The sequence below is a fragment of the Corvus kubaryi genome, unplaced genomic scaffold, assembly GCF_017639235.1.
Source record: "Corvus kubaryi isolate FWS band 111438036 unplaced genomic scaffold, C.kubaryi_AGA036_p1.0 37272, whole genome shotgun sequence".
Taxonomy (NCBI): Eukaryota; Metazoa; Chordata; class Aves; order Passeriformes; family Corvidae; genus Corvus; species Corvus kubaryi.
In genome coordinates, this window is record NW_024581084.1 from 3,065,584 (window position 1) to 3,082,631 (window position 17,048).

Consider the following 17,048-nt stretch of genomic DNA (forward strand, 5'->3'; position numbering starts at 1 on the left):
GGTTGGGGATTACTGGAATATAGGCCCCCCAAAAAAGACACAGTTTCCAAATTTGCTGATGCTTTTCCCCTTACAGCCAGGGATAAAAATAAAGGCAAGTTACACATTAGTTCCTTGGATACAAAGAAAAGGTGCTAAAGCTGAACATGGGATCTGTTGGGTCTAAGCTAGTTTCTTTACTTACAGGAAAATGTGTAAGTATTTTCTTACATTTACTGTTTCATCTTAAATACAAGTAAACTTTCATTTTGTACCCATTCTTCCTTTTAATAGCAGTCTAAAATGTCAGTTCTTGAATGATCTGAAACTTTTCATTTTAATTTTGTTTTCCTGTTGCTAATTAATACTTACTAATTTTTTGTGCCAGCATTGTTTTTCAAGCTCAGTAGCTCTTCTGCCTCTGTGGAGTAATCATGTCCAACCTTAGTCTCTACTTTATTGGATTAATAAGTCTATCTCTTCTTGAGTAGTTTAAGCAGACCTTCTCCTCCTTTTCTTAGGATCTTTTCTTGTGTCTGCTGTCGTGAGCTTACTTCTAAACTTGTACAATAAAAGTAATTTTATATAGTATTGTTGCTGATGCTCAGTAGTTTCAGGAGGTGGGGAAGATGCTGTTGTACATGCATGGACCAGTTGAGCAGTTCTCATCAGCCCTGCTTGGGCCTTCTGCTATCTTAATAAAGTAAAAATATATTGTAAAACTACAGACAACTTGCCTTCTTCCCATGTCTGTAGGAAATGCCTGGAAGAAGCTCCACTGATGACAAAGTCTTTGAAGGAGTCCCAGCTGAAGGAGAAGTTGAAGCGTTACCCAAAGGTAATATTTGTTCATTTTCCAATCCCTCTGGCTAGTCCAGACTTGGGGATTGAGTAACTTGAGATTCAGTTGTGATCAACAGGCTCGTAAGCTACTTATAGGAAGATTTTTCAAATTCCCATCCCTATTAATTGTATGTGGGACTTGAATAACAGTTGTGCCATGTGAAAACAGCTGTACTGTAATGTGGTTGAGTGACAGGCAGTATAGTTGCTTCTGTTCTGTTCCAGATGTCTCAAAACCTTTCTGTTGTGCACACATCAGTCTGTATGACTGAGCCTTCCTACTTGCCTCTCTGTAGACATTTTGTTAGAATCCCATTGAAAGTTGAACGATTAGATGTTACAAGTTGGATTTATTTTACTCTGTAAATATGATCCTTGTGCAGTTCTCAAGTTAAGTGCTTTCTGACCGAGCTGGAAATACAAAGGTCAGAGGTATGTCAGGCAGATTCCTACTGCTGTGGACAGTTTAGGATGCCAGTAAACTGTCTCCACCTGTCCATGAGGGACTGTCTTTGTCGTTTGTGCATCATTTAGCACAGGGAGCTCCTGCTCTCTGAGCAAGTGCTGCTGCATTTTACATCATAGTGCTTTGACAGATGAGCTCTTTTGCCCCTTTTGAAAGCCAGACAGCCCTTATTCCGTGAGAAGCTGCATAGCACTGTTAGCCAGGTTGCTTTTCTATCCCTGTAAACACCTCGGATCTCCCCATTAAAAAAAAAAACAACAAAAAACCAACTTGCAGATTCTAAGCCAGGGACAGGTGTTACACAGCAGTGATAAACCACTGGCTTAATGTGCTTTGTATCTGTTTTAGGTGGTGTTGAGAGTTCATTTTCCAGACCGCCATGTTCTGCAGGGGGTCTTTCATCCCACTGAAACTGGTAAGACTGATCACCCCCTCAGCCTGTGCAGCTGTAACTCATGGCTCCCACCATGATGAGAGAGTGTGTCTGAACAGGTCTTTCTGCTGCCTGGGAAAGTAAAGCTGCTCTGAAAAGACAGCAGTAGGTAGTTACACTGTCCTTGTAGGGCCCCTGAATGGACTAAGAAGGGAGTCTGGGCTAATTAAATTAGCTAAGGGCTACTTGGTGGAGGTGGCAAAATACTTGTCCTCAGGAAGCTGTCCCACTTGCTGTCCCCTAGTTTGTGTCTAAATGATGTGTTACTGGGATGCATTTGGACACTTCCTCTGTGTTAATGCTTAAAACGTTTTTGGGGGGAAAACACCACCCCCTTCCCCGATACAAAACAAACGCCAAAAAGTAGGAAGGAGAAAAAAAAACTTTACCAACTGTACTAAGAGAGGATGTACCTTTCTGGCTCTGGCTGTTCACAAAAGGCAATCAGACCATGTACCAAGTGGCTCTTACTGTTAGTACTGGAGATCCTCTTATTCTCAGCTGTCAGCCATGTCTATCTGCACAAACTTTTTGATAGTTTTATAGGCATCCTTAGATTTTTCCAAGGGACCAGTATGTCTAAGTGATTTGTTTTGTTTGTTTGTTTTGTCTACAAGAAATTTGTAATAGCAACTGTGTACTTTTGAGGAAAAGGCAATCTCCATACCTTGTAGAGGGCAGTTCTGCTGTTACAAGTTAGCCTTCTTGCCCAACATTTGAAGAACCAAATTTAATTCCGCAAACCTTTCTCTCCTTTTTCTGCAGTTGGCATTTTGAGAGACTTTGTAAGAAGCCACCTTGCTGATGCAGAAGTGCCATTTTACTTGTGTGAGTGCTGTTGGTAATATCTGGCCTTAATTTACAAAGCCTATTTCTAGCTGTGGTATGTTGGTGCCTGAGATACGACCTGGGAAGGAGTGCTTTCCCTAAACACAGCTTCACAGTGCAAAGAAGGCGTAACCTGCTTCCTTAGCCATGTTATGCTTCTGCCTAAGAAGCAGCCTCTGTGGGCATATATGAATTGTGTCATCCCTTCAGAGGGCAGGGATCCCTCCCATACCTGTATTTGCTGTTCTGGTTGCTAGGTGGTCCTGTTTTATAACTTGTTTTTTAACTTCAGTTGTTGCACCTCCCAGAACCGTCTTGAACGATGAAAGTCTGACGCTGTTTGAGGTAAGGACTCACACATGGGCTCTGATTCTCTCTGGTTTGTTCTTCCCTTAACCCTGCCTCAGACTTCAGTTAACTTTTAAAAGAAGCTGTGTAATGTTGTGATCCCTGTAGGCTTCTGCTCAGCCCAGCCAAGGCTAGTGGAACCAGGTGTTTTGGAGCACAAGCTCTTCACCAGAAGAGGTCCACCTTGTGCAGCAATAGGCAGAGGCACACTGGGGGCAGGGGTGGGGATTCACATTGTTTGGTACACTCTCCGTGCCCTACAGAGTTGGAACTGTATTTAACCTGGAATGTTATTGCGAGAGCTGAGCTGAGGTGAGTGTGCTCTATCTGTAGCTGGGCTTGGATAGTAAGAGAGATGAGACTTGATGTGGACAGGGAACTGTTTTCAATTTCTACAGTGGGAGCTAGAGGCCGTATTAGACAAAAATGGGACCTTCTTGAAATCAGTATGTGAGAGTCGATGTACATTGAGGAATATACATTCTCTTTGTGTAATTTTTCTCTGAAAATACTGAAATACAGGTTTTCAAATTCAGATTCCTGGAGATTTTTTTGCAAGTGACAGATAATGTGATCTTGAAGTCCCTGGCCAGAGATTATTGGCTGTGTAGATCGCACATGTGTTACGAGTGATCGAGTCACTTTGCCCCAGACTCACACTGTTTAAAATGTTCTGTCATTCAGAACTGCATGGACCATTCCAGACTGATGCGCCGGAGATCCTTCAGAGTAAAGGCTCACACAGCGGCAGTGAGAATTCTTGTTTGATGCCTCTGAGGGAGCAGAAGGGCTGGGGTGGGGAGAGGGAGGGACTTTTCAGGCAGCATGGTGAAGCAGTAGGGATTAGCATGCCTCTGAAGTTGTTTGCAATGGAGTTTTCCAAGTTCCACAACTTCCTGACCAGGCCATGTGGAAGAAATACACGTGCAGCTGCTTTTAGATGATTGAATGTTCAGACCTGTATCTGCCTCCTGTTCGTCCAGCCTCTGATGCTGGTTCTGGTTTCCCTTGTTAACTTTGGTCTGTCTTCTAAAATGTTTGAAATCCTCCGCTTACCTCTGTTTACCCCTTGCCTGCCTCCCCCGCCCTGCAGTACTGTTCTTTTATTTTCTCTTTCTCAGTGCACATCTCGTGTTTCTCTGGATGTCTCCTGAAACATGACCTTTTCAGTAAAACACCACAGGAATAATTGCATCTCATTGTCTTTGAAATAAGAAACCTTATGGCAAGAATTTAGTTTAATTTACCGCGTTAAAGCCTTTGTTCTGTACCTGGCACCGTTACTGGTGCTTGTATGTGTGGCCATTTCCCGGTTTCCTAGTTGTGACGTTTACTGTGAAATTCATTCCTCGTGGCAGCTTCCTGAAACATAAAATCATGTTAAAATCTTGCTCTTTAAAGACTTGGAGGTGCCTTACAGCCCAGTCTTAGGGACTTCATTAGAAAGCACAGCTTTGTGAAGAACCTGGTCGATTTTGGTGTCGAAAACCTCCAGTCTGCAGTGGCTTTCCTTGGACTGCAGTGCTTGGTGTGGCGCGTGGCAAAGGTGCAAAGCCTTGACATTGATACAGAACTGGGACTGTTCAAGATGGTGTGCTCGAAAGCTGAAAATTCTTTGCAAATGGACTGTTTTAAGGAAGGGATTTTTTCTCATTTCTCATATTCTCTGTCACCACGAAGGAGGAATAACGTCTAACTAAGATAAAGGGTGTCAAATCCAAACTTGACTTAAGATACATTTTTATTCATGCCACATGTAATCACACCATAGTCAAATTAAACTAGGGGTTATGTTGAGAATTTGGGTATAATTGAAGTGAAATGGAGTTTTAAACACAATCTTAACTATACAGAACCAGTACAATTGCAAAATGCGGAACGCAAGTAAAATGTCACACTTAGAATATTTTTTAGGGATTGTAACATGATATTATGAAGAGATTATTATCACATTAGTTAACAATTAAATGACTTTGCATTTTTGGCTTACCCAGCTGGCTCAACATAGGTGAATGTGACGATGTTCAGGGAAAATAATTTGAGCTTCATACGCAGCTCAGTGAGCTCTTGTGTTGATCATTATGGCTTTGGAGCAAAGTCTTAAGGTGATGAAATTATCAGCTCATTACTGATGAATGAATAGCAGTCAAATCCAAAATGACCTCCTTCCCAAAAGCAAAGTATTCAGAACAAAATAGAGAACATCTGTGTATGGACCAGGGTTTATGTGAATAACATGCAGATCTGGTCTCACATCTTCAAAAGGAACTGGTTAAAGTGCAGAGAAGGGGAATGAGGTTCATCAGAGGTCCGCAGTGTCTCCTGTCCAGAGAAAGACTGAGTAGGTTAGGACTTGCCAGTCTGTAAAAGATGTGACTGGAAAAGGAATAATGTGCCAAGGAGAAGCTGGAATGCCTTCAGTTCTTGTTCTCAAGTATGAGTGAGTGGCATCAAGAGAAGCAAGTAGGAGCTAGAATAGATGGAAGAAGGTAGCTGTTCGTGTGTCAGAAAACTGAGGCGTAGAATTCCTTGTCACAGGGTGCTATATACTAAAAGCATATACTGATTTGAGAGAAATTTGGACAAGTTCAAGGAAGATATTTAGTAAGTGTGTCTTAATATATAGGAGCCTCCTCAGGAAGCTTCTAAACTGAAAATCGTTGCTAGCTAATCACTTATAAGCAAGGATACTCCTCTCTGTTCATCTGGTTTTTGTTCACTGTTAGGATACTGGCTGGATTGAATGGACTTCTGCTCTGCCTATGGTTCTTCTGTCCTTGGGAGAGTTGTGTTTAATGCCAGTGGCTGTGTAGCCTATGTCCCTTGCTTGGGGCCCTTCAGCCCTTTCAGGTCATGGTCTGTTATGGCAGGAATGATTCTGTGTGTTTATAAATATTTTATTTGGATGAAGCATCAAACAGGAAGAAAACGATTCCTGCAGAGAACTTGTCATACTGTTCTGGTTACCTGAACTGCTGTCAAAGACCACAGAGCTCTGACCTGCGAGGATGGTGCCTTATCCCAGTTTGGGCTGGCTGATGCTGGGAGAAACTTTGCTGCCGTTAACCAGTGTAAATCCTTATTCCTCTTTAACTTTCACCATGTTAGTGCAGGCCCTGTGCCATAATTTTCCTGCTTGGGTAAGTTTTCCCTTCGGCTGGGGTCCGGGTGCCTGGAAGAAAGGGGCTGAAGAACCTTTCTTCTCTGGACAGAAACAGGTGTGGAAGTCACTCCAGCTGTTGTGTCCATGCCCACTGTGTCATTGTTGGATGCCCTGTTTAGAGGCAGAGGCGTCTGTTCCCAGTGAGGCTGCACTGCCTGAGCCTCGGGGCTCTCAGTAAAAATAACCCTGGCCTAGACCAGGAATGAAAGAGGTAATGTTTGTGGTGCTGGGGTAGGAGGGGCAGTGCTGGGAGTGGGACCTGCTCACTGCTTCTCACCTTAGGTTGTGGCCTTCGAAGCTGAGAAATCTTCGTCTGGGAAGAGGTTTGTGTGGGCCAAGGGTCTCCATTGGCTGCAAGACCGAGAGTGTAGAGCAGGCTGCAGTGCCTGACTGTGCCCTGGATGGGGCTAGGCTCTGTGCAGGGGGGGGTTGTGGAGATTGTTCCCTTTTCATTTATCCTGTGGTCTGTGGAAGGGAAACATCTTGTATTTTAGTCAGAGCTCCCCTTCTGTTCCCTGATCTGGAAGGAGGGAGGTGAAAAGACAAAGCTGCTCTGTAAAGATAGGAGGGAAGTTGTTAAGGTACTTTGTAAAATAATGTGGCTTTGGGGCTGGGGAAAGAGGAGCTTTGCTCTAAGGTGACCTGGCAGTGCCCAGCACCCCTGTAGTGAGAAGGCTTGTTCTGGAATAAGTGTTGTGGTGCATAGGATGCGAATGTGAATGAAGTGCTGTGGAGTATGCAGTTCTTCTGGACCTCATCGGAAAAAGAGAGCTCGGGTAAAGTAACGGTATAACTAATTGCTCAAGTTTTTTGATGTATCTTTGTTGGGTTTGGAGGATGTGTGAAAGGTTCGGGAGGAAGTTTGTCTTTAGTGGTAATACATCTCTTTAAGGGTTCAGGCTGTATCATGCAACTGCCAAAATTTGCCACTTTTGCCCCAAATGCTGCATGTCAGTCATGTTAGCAGTGGCCTCTTGGGATGCTTGGCACCTGATGTGCTCCCCTTGCAGAAATGCCTGCACATAACCTGACTCTTGATTTTTCCAAGGCAGGTACTACTGTGGTGTATCTAGCCATTCTGGATTTTTTTTCAACATTTAATTTTTGTGTTATCCCAGGTCCTAAGTTAGCAGTAGGCTATCCTCTGCTCTAGAGACTACTTTGGTGTTGTTGGTAAGGAAAAATGGATGATGTCTGAGGCAGTCATGTGAGCACATTGGAGCATTCAAATATTTATAAATTACTGAAATTTGTGCTGAAGCCAATAACAGGAGTGACTACAGATGGTGGAGTACCATATTACCAATACTTCTGCTCTTTCCACCATCTCCCTCCATTCACGCTGACAAGCTTGGCACCACATTCGTTACATTTGATCGCTTACAATGAAGGGAGAACCTTTACGCTGCAAGCAAAACCAGGAAAAAAGACAAATGTTGTTGACTTGTTTGCCAAGATACTTGGACCGAAAGAACTGTCTGAAGTGAATTTTCCCAAAATCTGTGTGTATTTACAGTATAGTGAACACACAGATTGGCAGCAGTGTGGTGTTTTTGGAACCCATAAAGACTTCAAGGCATTACTTTGATTTTTTTGTTGTTGCTGTTTTTGCTGGCAGCCTTCTCCTCATGTCCCTTGAAGTGTTTTGTAATGTTTTGCTCTCCAGAGCTGATCAACCGCAGACTTCCCTGTTGTAGCACTTGGCTTTGGGTTCCTTATAGCTCCAGTGGCTTGTTTGTGTTTTTTCTAGGCTGTTTGAGCTTTTCAGAGTTGCTTCTTAGCTTCTTTTACTCCCAGAAACAGGCAGTTTGTAGTGTGTATCTGGGGTGGGTTATTGGAAAAAAAAATCATTGATTGCTGAGTTAATACTAGGAAAGAGTTAGCAGAAAGTAGGAGTACCAGTCACTGGAAAAGTCGAGGCAGCAGAGAGGGCAGGAGGCCATCCTCTGTCTACAGAGGAGCTGAAGGAATCCACAGGCTTCCACATAAATATTTCGGTCTTCTAGTCAGATCTTAGAGTGCAGTGGGTGTTTCCTCTGTCGCATACCATGAGGCAGAAATCCAGATGAGCTGTTTGTTCCTTTCTTTGCCTTTGGTTCTCTTTCCATATCCTATTTGTTAATGCCAGTTTGGGCAGTATGTCTGGCATGCTTGTTCAGTGAACCTGACTACGGCTAAGGCAGTACGAAGCCTTCTCTTTTTGGCAAGAGTCTGAATGCAATTTCAGAAAAAATTACTTCATCAGAGTCAGTCCATCAGAGGCATTTCCTGTGGCAGGCCTTGTGGTTATTGCACTCACTAGCAAAGAAAATTGCAATTAATACTGAAATTCATCCAGCACAGAGGATGGCATTCACCTAAAAGTCTTAGTCTTCTCCATCCAGGATTTTATCATCTGACTGCATTTGGCAGCAATCTCACCTTCTCTTTGTGGTGAGGTCTGTTACTTACGCTTGCAGAGACTGCCCATGCTTGCCTCATGATGATGGCTTTGAGGACAGCTGGGTTCTTTGGTTCCAGTGAGAGGTTCCTTGCACAACTGAATTCGGAGTGGAAATCCTGCCCAAAATGTTCACTGCTACTGTCAGTTTTGAAGGCCAGATCTTTCTGATCTCAGCTATCAAGGTCTCAATGAATGCTCCTTTATACCTGGATTCCTTCATAAGTAGCCTTCTCAGAACAGTGTTTTCAAATCTTATCTTTGCCTTATGAATTTTAAAGGTCCCCTGCCTTAGCTGGATCAGACCCTCCCCATGTTGGCCACGGAATATCCGTCTCCTCTGGCAGTTGAAGTCCACGTTGGGCAGCTTTGTTCTCAGGTTATAAACAACATGAACCACTTGATCTGCCGCTTTCACCATGACTGTGGTGTTTATTTCTGTTTCAGCAATGCTGTGCAGTCGTGCTGGAGAAACTTTTGATCCACCGGCTTTCCAGTTGAATTTTCCAAGAGTTAGTTTATGTGTTTGGGGTGTGTGTACTATGCAGTATTTCATGTTGGTAGCTTGGGTTTCTCCTTCCATGCGTGTGTTCCTTTGAAGTGCTTATTTTCTTATTCATCTTCCTAACATCAGTCTAACAGCAGACCTGTGGCACTCTGATCTTCTCAGATTGTGTAACGGAAAGAATGCTGCTCCTTCTGGCAGCTGCGAGTTCCCTTCAACAGCAGCTTCTGCCTGGTCTGACAGCATCGCTCTGTCAGGGAAGAGAACAACTGCCCGGGAATAATGTACATCATCTACAATGCTCTGTTCTAGGATTTTTTTGCATATGTATGTCTGAGAAAGGGGAAGTATTGAGATGTTATTTGGGGAGGGTTCTGCCTGAACTGTTTTCTGTGTTCTAGAGAACAAGTTACTAAAACATGTAGTAGAACAAAGCAGAAATGTTTCTCTGCTGTATCATAGCTGGATTCACAAGGGACTGTTCTAATGTGGATATTTTTATCATGGAATGTGAGATGCAGCAGCCCCAGTGTGCCACTCCACAGCCATGATGCTGTGCTGTCACAAACCACGCTCACCACCACAGTGTCCGAGTAACTGTTCGCTATCTCTGAGTAAAACCGGAGTTACTCAGCTGCATAGCTTCAGACTAAATGTGGCTTTATGAGTAACAGGCTGGTACCACTTCAGATCTCTGAAATAGAAAGTTTTCATTTAAACTTCTGCAACTGTAACTAAGTAAATGGATGAAGCTGTGTTACATCTTTTTAAAATCTGAGGAACAGTTCATTTGGCATGATGCTTATTAAATGAGGAGGTAATAGGCAGGACATTGACTTTCTTTTCTCCTTGCCTCAGTGACTTTCTAATCCCTTCAGAAGAAAGCTGTCCTGTGATTATGATCTTTGATGGGGCTCTGGAGACTTACGCGCTTAGTTCTCATTTCTGTTGCTGCCATCCTGTGTGACCTTGAATAAGTTATTTAATCTCTTTAGGTCTCAATTTTTTGTCTGTATAAAAAAGAAAAGCCCCAAAAAACTGAAACAAAAAAGGAAAGCCACAAAAAAACCAACCCACAAACTCAAAATACTTTTATTTACATCGCATCTATGTAATTGCACAATGGAACACTATTTTCAGTTGAATTTCTAGGTGTTGGTGTAGTAAATCTGACTGTATGTTGTAAATATGCCTTGCGCAGTGTGATTTGAACATTATAATTCAATAGATTAATAGCATCTATTTCCCCAGTCAGAATGGCAGTTTCTTTGGCTGGAAATCAAAGCAGCAAGGAAGAGAAATGCTGGGTGTTGGAGTGTAGTAACTGGCTGTTGGCTCAGTCCTATTGTAGTAATTTTCTGCATATAAGTGAGTGGAGCTTTTTGAGTTACTTGTTTCAAACATCCTTTGATTCTTTTGGTCAGTCTGGCAGGCTCAGTGTGATTCTAAAAGTTCTCAAAATCTGTTCTGATTGACAGATGTTCTTGTAAGAACCCTATGCAGTGAAGTGAAGAACTGCAAAGTTGTTCTTCTAGAAATTGGCAGATACATTAGAACAACTGCAGACATTAGAACAGCTGACTTGAGAATACAGTTTTTCGGTGATGGTCTGTCTATGTTGGAGTGAAAGCTCCTCTGGATTCAGGCCCAGAGGGAAGCCAAAGCACAGGGGTTGAATTAAAACCTTTAGACAAGTTGAGATACGTGAAGCCACACCAAAGTGAAATAGAAATCTAGATTTTTTTTAACTTTTAGTAGAAATATATGCTGAGTGCCTTAAACATTAAAAAGCTGCAGCAGAGACCTTAAACACAGTTCTTGCTGCAGCAGTGTTACCTTTTCACAGAATCCTTTACTTTAGACAAAATATAGATAGAATTACACTGTTCACATTTTTTAGATAGTGTGTTCACATAAACAGTAAGAACTGATAGAAACTGTATACGCAAATCTGTGTAATACCTATGTAACACTTGTGTAAGACTTACGACTGTTAGACCAGGATAAGTTAGAAAAAGGAAAACTAGAATCGTGTATTATTCTTACTGGTCAATTAGCAAATATAATCCACACTTCTGTAAGAAAAAATATATAGAGCATATAGAAGAAGCAGCTGTTTTCTGCCTGCTGTTTGTTGTTGCTGCTTGTCTTTATCATGTAACCCCCTTTGAACTCTGCCTTCAAGAAAGCTGTGAGACTATGAAATAAAGAACTTAGCAGAACAGCAGCCTCCTCTGCTCTCTTACCCTAGTCCGAGGAAGGGTACCCCGTCAAAAGCTCAACATGTCTAGTGTTTGATCGTTACATTCTTAGGCGTGTTAGAGAATCCTAAAGGCATTGACTTTGGCCTCATATGTTTTCCTGGACAGAATCTATTAAAACCTTCTCATCTTTATGCTAAGACAGTCCTTGAACAGTGGGATCATTCTACTGGCCTGCCTTTGTTTTTTAATGTGAAATTGCTGCTGATTTAAATACTTACAGATGATAAAAACTCTGTGACAGCATTAGGTCCTGCCAGTGACTGGCTGGAGAATTCCTGGGTGAGGTGTAGCTAGCTGCCTTCTGTGCTGAACCCTCAGGGAGTGCTGGGATTGGGGTGGTACCTGACAGTTCCACACAAAAGAAGCTAGACCAAGTGTTCTGTGCATGAGCCAGTAGTCTGTTTGAATTGAAGAAAAATAACTTACTGGATGGAGGTTTGGCAAGAGGGGACTCTGTGTTGGCTGACCCCTAGGAAAGGATAAGGATGCAGGGAAAGGAGCCATGGGAAGGACATTACAGTCTGTGTACTTGAGGGCTGCCATCTAGCTCCTTTAAGTTTCTTTCAATTAAGATTTTGAACTGAAACATTTGGACTGATGTTTTGCCAGCAGTGGGAAATGGTTGTGGACGTGGATCCTGAAACTGAGAACTATGGTTATTTGACGACCTGTGAGTAAATAGGGTAGAGGTTTATATTGGGGCACAGTCTGTCTGTGTGTTTGTTGGTCGAGTGAGTCTGTCTAGCTCTTGGTCTGTGTTTCTCACTCTCTTTCTCTCTTTGTGCCTCACACAGGCCCTGCCATGAATTTTCTCTGACCCCTTGGGGCCATTCCCACATGCGGCTTTGATGTGTGTGCCCAGAGCTTGATTGACAAGGAAGTTTCAGTGGCAGCAGCAGAGAAACGAAGAGAAAAGGGCAGGGCTTTGAACTAAAGGGCTTTGAGCTCCGAGTTTTTGTGCTTACTTATCTCCTTCAGAATGTTAATTATTTACCAAGATAATTGGTTGGGAGGCAAAAAAAAGAGAGGGGAGGTTATTAAAAAATTCCAACACTAACACACTACAAAAACCTCATTTTCAATCTTGCAGCTGGCATGAAAAGGATGTTGTGTGTAAAAGGGCTTGAGTGTATGTGTGTTGGGGGGGGGCCCTTTTTAAGGCACCCATTTCCTAAATAGACGAATGCTGTGGAAACATCAAAGCTCTTGTGAGAGTTTTTTCTAGGGTTTCTAAACCACGTCTGGTACTTTTCAATTAAAAAAGTTTATGGAGAGCTGTCTTTGTGACTGGAGCAGGCAACCTTAGGCCCTGTTGACTGGGGAACGAATTGTTAAAAGACCTGATAAATAATTATTTTGCTAAAATGTCAGTTCAAAGATGTGAGTTCGCCTGAGTGCTTTAGCAGGAGCTGAGTCTTGGAGTAGAGCGATAAATGTCTCCTGTTTCAGCCTAGCGTGATGTGCTTGGCTGTGCTGCATCAGACAGTCTCCTATAGCCTCTGGATTAATGTCCAAAAAATGTGTAATACCATATGATGATCTAAAGCTTGTAGGCAGGAAGAGAGGTGAAGCTATTTCATTTTGCCTTCAGTTAATACAATTTTACTAGTCTCCATGTTAGGCAGCAGTCCATAGCCTCCTCTGTGAAGATCAGGGTTCTGTTGAGTTCCGGTAATTGCTGTGCTGGATTGGGTCCAAGGACCATCATTCCAGTATCCAGATTGGGCTGATGGTGGCAACAGAGGCTCAGGAAAGCTCCAGAGCAGTCAGTCCGCCCTGCACAGTTCCCAAGTATGCATGAGTGGAGCAGTGATTTGCTTTTATCTGGTTATTTATTTATTGGATCAGTGTGACAAGTTTAGTGTTACTATTTTGCCAGGGAGAATGTAGATCATTAATTAACATTTGCTGTACAGTTTCTGGCTATAGTGGTACTTGCCTCTTTTACACCACGATGACTAGGTTTCTTTACCCGTCTCTTAGTACAAGGCTTCCTAAAAGCTTAACAGAATTGTTTCAGCTAGTTATTCTTTATAAGGCATTATACTGGCATATAATGCAGGTAATAAATACAATGGTTATTTTCTCAGAATCCTTTCTGGTACAGCTGGTTATGCCATCTCACATTAATCTTCTGCGTATCATACCCTTTTAAAAATCTAAGCCTGAGCTTGCAGTAGTGTCTGTTTTTAGCATGAAATTTAATAACTTTGACTCTCTTGCTCTGCATTTCCCTTGGGAGCACTTGGATGGACCACTGGATGTGGTGGTGTAGTGCTTTGTAATGTATCACTGAGTTTTTTTGAAGGTGTGGTGTGACACTGTGGTCACTGTAGGTGGCAGAGTAGGTAGGTCCCTCCTTTATACCTACAGGTGCATTTGTGATTCCTTAGTTGAACTGGGGGTGTGTGAGTCCAATTTTACAGTTTTTCTGGTGCCCAGAAAAGGACCGAAAGATAATGAAGGGACCTGCATCTGACATACGGGGAGAGGCCAAGAGATAGTCAAGGTTGTTCAGCCTGGAAGAAAGAAGCTCTGGGGGGTCAATGTGTGTAGTAAAATAGATGTGAAACAGCAAGGGATATGGGCCAGAGTTCTTAGTAGTGCCCTGTAAAAGGACAAGAGGAAATGGACACAAATTACAGGAACTTCTATTGAAATAAAAGGAAAAAAAAATAACCACCAAACCCACTGGATAGAAAAAAAAATTTGAATATGGCAATTGTACTGATAAGTAGGAACTAGGAATTCAGGTTGGATTCATGAAAGGAAATACTTCATCCTGGAAAGGTGGTGAAACTAGATAAATTTCAACTAGAGACAGGGTGTAAATGTAATACAGTGGTATAGAATAGATTTTGGGAGGGCATAGCTGGATTTTTCTTTTCTTGCTGTCAGCCACTCAGGTCTTAGAAGATTCTTCATCATATTCATGTTATCTGCTCAGCAGTGCAGAATGTGGGTGCAATACAATGGCCTGGGATATGGGGACAGAGGAGAAGGCATGGCAGGGCGTTGCTGCAGTGAGCACTTGCTGTAGAGGTCTCATCACCTGTTTGGTAGAACAGATCATAAAATTTTCCTTCATGTTGTACTCTGAGTGGCCTGTGCTCTGCACAAGTTTAGGTTTTCCTGAATTACAGATGGTTCAGTGGCCTTGGCTTGAACTACATGAATTTGTCTGTAGCTGTCTAACCTGCCTTTAATGTTCACAGTGAACTGTGAAAGCATCTATAGACAGTGATACCTTCTTATCCCCTTTTGCTGCAGGCTAAACTTTTTCCAACTGCTGTCATTCATTTTGGATCTGAGGAGTGCAGGGGTGAGTGCGTTTCCTCTCTCCTTCAGCTGACTGTATAGTTCCTGTAGTAGACCCAGTATTACATCCTTACTGGCAGAGTTCCTCTGACAAAAGAAACTGCAGTCCTTGAGAATGCTGGCGAATGTCCCCATTTTGACTGGCTAAAGCTCTTCAGAGCTGGTTTGGTCAGTTAGCTTTAGCACAGATGTAGACGTTGTACCTTTTTTGTGGGATTTGATAGGCTGGGGAGTAGGCATTGTCTGCTGTGGGATCAAGAATGATAGAAGAATGACTCTGTAGGAAAAAAAAAATCCTGCTGTTCAGAATGTTAATTAGACAAATGTCTATGAAATGCTTTTGCAGACCTCCTGTGGTAGTGGACTGGCTGGAGATGGTAGAACAGATCTTTGGTTCTTTGGCATCTCTGGTTTATGCTTAGAATTCCTGTTTCTCCCAGAGACCAAAGTATGCTCTGACTTCACAGAAAAGTTTCTAAGATGCAGTGAGCGCTGAAAGAAAATGTCAAGATCTTGAGGTTTGAATGATGAAATAGAACACCTCTGAATTGTGAAAGAAACTGGCATGGTTTAGTAATGTCCTGTGTCATTTGGGGGAAGGTGATGTAGGTTTACTGAAGTATACAGCAGGTACTTTTTGAGCTGAGAGCTATGTGATATTGTGGTGATTGATGTCTCTGTTACCAAATAAGTGATTTGGTTTCACTTCTAAACAGCTTGTTACCTGAAATCGGACCTGCTGAGCTCTGCAGTTTCTCCTTCTGCAGCTGATTTATTAGTAGCCAGGTATGTTGGGGCTGAATAGAGTTGCAAATGCCTTAGTATTTCAGGAATGGGAAGCATGAAACGAGCCCATCTTACTACAAAGAAATGTGCTTTAAAGATACTAAGACTTCCTTCTCTCCAGAAACAATCATACTGTCATACTTGACTTCACAGCTTTGTGAGTCCTTCGCAAAGTAGGATTTCAGTGACTTAAGTAAATACTAGTGCTTCTGTATTGGAAAAAGAAGAGCCTTTTCAATCTAACTTTAAAAGTTTAAAGGTGGTGGTGGTACAGGGGGCTATTATGAAAAATGAAGTTTAATTCTACTTGCTTATTTCCTTTCTCAGATGTTTGTCCAGATCATTAGTTCCTTCTGCTTCATCAACTTTAGCATCAGTGGCTCCATCCCTATCTGAACCAGAAGCGGGAAGTGACAAGAAGACTATTGAGCAACCAGAAGCAGCCAGCACCCAGGGAGCTCCACAAGTATTGAGAAAGGCCCCTGGGAAAATACCCAAATGGCTGAAGCTTCCAGGTATCAATGAATCAGAGGAGAAGAGCTCTGCTCATTCTGAGCTGCCCCAAAAGGCAGTCTCCTCTCTGCCAAACGTGTTGTATATTGGTGGTATTGTTGCAGATGTCAGTTTATGCTTGCAGGACATTTGGTTCTTGTCAGTCACAAATTTGTTTGTGACTTGAACCTCAGCCTTCACTGGAGAAGTATCTGAATGCGGACTCTGAACATTGGGAAGTCTGATGCCTAAACCATATGCTTGCAGCATTTTAAACTGTGTTCTGGGCTTGATGTGCTGAGCTCTTATCCCTGCCAGTGTAGTTCAAATACTAATAGGCAGGATATTCTACATACCCATGTAATCTGGGCCCATGTAATCCGTTATATCTTTGACATAACTTTCCTTTTGCTGCTGTAGTCTGTTTTAGTACTTTTATTTCTCTTGAATTTTTTAGTTGGTCTTTCTTTTTTTAATCTTCACTGCAAACCAGTAGTGGTTTTCCATAATTAAGATTGCAACCAGGTGTCCATTATGACTTTTCTCTTGTTTTATCCTGGTCAGAAAACTGCAACCTTGTTTTTAGTCCCAGAACAAATGGCTTATGTGTGTATTTTAGACAAGACTTTATACAAAATATGAAGTAATTAGAAGAAGAATTCCTGAATTAAACAATTGGCAATATTCACTTTTTGATGCAGTGGCAAAGACGGGGGGTGGGGGGGGAGAGGGAAGAGGAAAAAAAAGGGAGAAAAAAAAAAAAAAAAGAGACAGTCAGCTCCTTTAACGACAACAAACCTAGTAATTCTTATATGGAGTCACCTGGCTAATAATGCCAGATGTTAACTTCCTGGATGAGAATGTTAGTATTTGTTTCTGGAAGATAGTGTGGGGCTATCAGTTCCAGCAAGCAGAGGGTAAGGTGTGAAGGCTGCAAACAGTGGGCCAGTGTGTTTCCCTGCTGTGGCTGGTCTGGCTTAGATTGGTGCTGAGATGCTGATGCAGTGGGAAACAGGATCTTCACTGCTTCCCATTTCCATACTGGAGTATGTTTGAAGCATTGCACTTGAAATAGTTTTGTTTCCCAAGATTATCTGGATAAAGTACAAAATATCATCTCACCTACCTGTGCAGGTTTCCCATTTAACAGCTGGTATGAAAGGTCAATAGTATACTCTAAGCC

General features: G+C 42.4%; 1 protein-coding gene across 4 annotated transcripts in view; it reads left to right on the forward strand.

Moving 5' to 3' along the window:
- Positions 1 to 17,048, forward strand: part of ASPSCR1 (ASPSCR1 tether for SLC2A4, UBX domain containing) — a 46,072-nt gene that overhangs the window by 25,227 nt on the left and 3,797 nt on the right. For 3 of the 4 annotated variants that reach the window (XM_042025691.1, XM_042025688.1, XM_042025690.1), the window contains 8 exons: positions 736 to 817; positions 1,637 to 1,703; positions 2,487 to 2,549; positions 2,842 to 2,894; positions 3,582 to 3,647; positions 14,540 to 14,591; positions 15,304 to 15,373; positions 15,701 to 15,888. In XM_042025691.1, the coding sequence (XP_041881625.1) occupies positions 736 to 817; positions 1,637 to 1,703; positions 2,487 to 2,549; positions 2,842 to 2,894; positions 3,582 to 3,647; positions 14,540 to 14,591; positions 15,304 to 15,373; positions 15,701 to 15,888 (641 nt within the window). The remainder of the gene's footprint in view (positions 1 to 735; positions 818 to 1,636; positions 1,704 to 2,486; positions 2,550 to 2,841; positions 2,895 to 3,581; positions 3,648 to 14,539; positions 14,592 to 15,303; positions 15,374 to 15,700; positions 15,889 to 17,048) is intronic. The other variant, XM_042025689.1, reaches the window with a different exon arrangement.